Source organism: Exserohilum turcica (genome assembly GCF_000359705.1).
Source record: "Exserohilum turcica Et28A unplaced genomic scaffold SETTUscaffold_8, whole genome shotgun sequence".
NCBI lineage: Eukaryota > Fungi > Ascomycota > Dothideomycetes > Pleosporales > Pleosporaceae > Exserohilum > Exserohilum turcicum.
In genome coordinates this window covers 1,691,609-1,694,424 of record NW_007360299.1, presented here as the reverse complement: position 1 = coordinate 1,694,424, position 2,816 = coordinate 1,691,609, and the positions used below count along the sequence as shown (strand labels likewise).

The window sequence follows — 2,816 nt, the reverse complement described above, 5'->3', positions numbered from 1 at the left end:
ATGTAACGGGTCGAGTCCTATTAGACTGCGCACGCAACTACAACGCGCCCACCGCGCCAAAAAGGCTGGCACAAGATATCAGAGCTGCTGATATCGTTGCGTAGTTGATACATAAGATAGCCACCGCTATCTGTACTGTAGCGGGCTACCTAGCCCGTTACAAGTACTACTACTTTATTCTTTATTCTATTCTCTTAAAACTTATATATATATATATATATATAAGTAATATATTATAATATATTGAAATTTAAAAGATTTTTAAAAAGAGGTTGTAGAGAAAAAGCGTTTTTTAGAAGAGGCGTTTTTTTAGTGAGAAATCGCTAATTTTGGTGGGGTTGAAATATTGAGAAGGGAAACTTTTTGCCTAGTACTGTATTCCCAACCATACCCCTCTGGCCCCCAACTCAAATCCCTCCTAACATTCCCGTTCCTGTTCCCTTTGCCCATAACTCCTCCTCTCCTCTTTCTCACACTCAAATCACACGCCTTAAATCCACGCATTTCATCCAGCATATTCTTCTTTGTTCTTGCTAGATGCTCGTTACAAGCTAAGTATATATATCGTTGCACATGTGACAATGGGAGAATATAGTAGTTTAGTGTAGTTTTATCTTTCTTGTTTTTCCAATATGAGGAATGTTGGTTTGTGAGAATGGGAGTGATGGTGGTGTTTGAGGATGGTAAGGATAGTGGTGGACATGGATATGGCAATTGTATGTGCAGAGATGAAAGAAAAGAGGGTGCATTCGACTACAAGTGTTTTGATATCGGTTATATCGGTGTTGGCATCAGTGTTGGTATTGGTGTAGACGGTGGCGTGGGCAGTGGGAATTTGCCTCGGACTCTAATTCCAACTTCGACCGTGTCTGGAAGGCAAACTAAGATGCAGCCAAGAGATTTGATGTACATCTAAATGGAAAGTCGAATCCACATTCCAAGTCATTTATACATGTACATACGTAGGTAAATTGATAGATAGATTTTAGCCCGTCAAGATGCAGCGTAGAGCTGAAATGTAAATCACTCTCGTTATCGTTGTCGTTGTCGTTGTCGTTGTCGTTGTCGTTTTTTTTGCTATACTCATCGTCGTCTTTGTGCTTGTTTAATGCGTAGGAGCAGTAGCGGGAATATAAGTAGAAAAGAATTAGATGAATCCAAGATTCTTGGTCCTTCCTTGGCTTTTCACTCTCTTAATTTCCTCAGTCTCGTGCTTAACTAGTTAATCCATCTCACAATCAGCAATTCCACAATCCAGCAATCCCCATGCTTGGCCTCTACACTTTAGACTAGTTCGTCCCGCGTTCTGTCAAACTGATTGATATAAGATTCTAAGTTCGCAGTGCTAAGAAGGATATTTTTTTCTTTCCTTTTTCTCTATTTTCTTTCAACTCTAGGGACGGTTGATTCCAAGTCCAAGTCCAAGTCCAAGCGACATCTCCACCCACCCACGTACCTACATGTCTGTCTGGTCCATCTACACTCCACCCACCACTCATTATCAGCTTACAAACCTTACAATCCCAAGACCCCAAGACCCCCAACCCCACGTATCCCAAATCAAAAAAGAAACAGACACAAATCATCCCGTGTGTGCAGATAAACATTGTACCCAAGTCCTAACCAACCAACCAACCAACTAACTAACTAACTAACTAACTAACCAACCAACTCAAAAAAAGCTGTGAGTTCTATATCCAGAGTTCCACTTTCCACACCATGCAGCTGTACATAAACCCCGCATTCTACACGAGCGTAACACTCCTTTTTTTTTCTATTAAACCAAGCTGGAAAAGTACGCAAGTAAGTACCGTATCCAAATTCAAATTCAAATTCCACATGGATGAGTGATGAAGCATTGAGTCCTGCGTACTGCGTATTGCGTATTGCGTATTGCGTATTGCGTATTGCGTATTGCGTATTGCGTATTGCGTATTGCGTACTGCGTATTTAGTATTCCCCCCCTGAAACGCATGCACTTTAGTAAAAAAAAAGCCAACTGTTAGGGTTTTTTTGCAATAAGTGCCATGCACACAATTCGTATTTTTAATATTGTTATTATTCTTATTAGAGGTTAGGATGGCGGGGAAGGAGGGGGGAAGGGGGGGAAGTAAAATTTGAAATAGAGGAAATGGAGGAATTGGGAAATAAAGGTGTTTTATTTTTTTCGTGGAGATGTTGTGCATGTTGAAGGCGTGAGAAAAGTGTGGTGGTGGTAGTAGTAGTAGTAGTAGTAGTAGTAGTAGTAGTAGTAGTAGTAGTAGTAGTAGTAGTAGTAGTAACGTATGTGGCAAGCGAGCGCCGCAGGCAAGCGAGCGCCGCACCCCACCAAACCTGCGCACCTCTATAAGCCTGTAGTTCCACCACAATATAGTTGTTTTACTACATATTAACATAATAGATTAAGCAGTACCTAGAGTATCTTTCTTGCACGTACGCGAGTTATGGCCAGTCTCTCTGCACCTACTACAGCGCGCCAAAGCCTGGCGGCTAACACCTAATCGCTCTCCTCTCTGACGCTCTTCATGAGCAATCTGCTGATTAGCCTCGCGCTGAGCGAGTAGATCCTCTCCAGCTCCCTTTGTAAGTACTCCTCGCTTCTGTATCCGCTTTTTCTTACGCTGCCTACGCTTTGTTGCTGCCTTATTAGCCCTCTCAAGGCTGGCGAGCTGATCGCGCATTAGCTCAGCCGAGAGCATCATTATCTCTGCCCCCTTCTTAAGCTGGCTAATTGCCGCAATAATTGACGCTGGTGATGAACTCTTATGCCGCTGAACCCGGCCACGTATTAGCGTTGATTGGCGCTTCAAGCTCGC

The 2,816-nt window shown here is 42.7% G+C and overlaps 1 protein-coding gene across 1 annotated transcript; it reads left to right on the top strand.

Moving 5' to 3' along the window:
- Positions 1-655: 655 nt before the first annotated feature.
- SETTUDRAFT_24071 (uncharacterized protein) lies at positions 656-916 on the top strand (the record flags this gene model as incomplete). Its single annotated transcript, XM_008032445.1, has 2 exons — positions 656-683; positions 741-916. 2 exons carry the CDS (start codon positions 656-658, stop codon positions 914-916), a joined length of 204 nt encoding a protein of 67 aa, XP_008030636.1.
- Between the last annotated feature and the right edge of the window lie 1,900 nt (positions 917-2,816).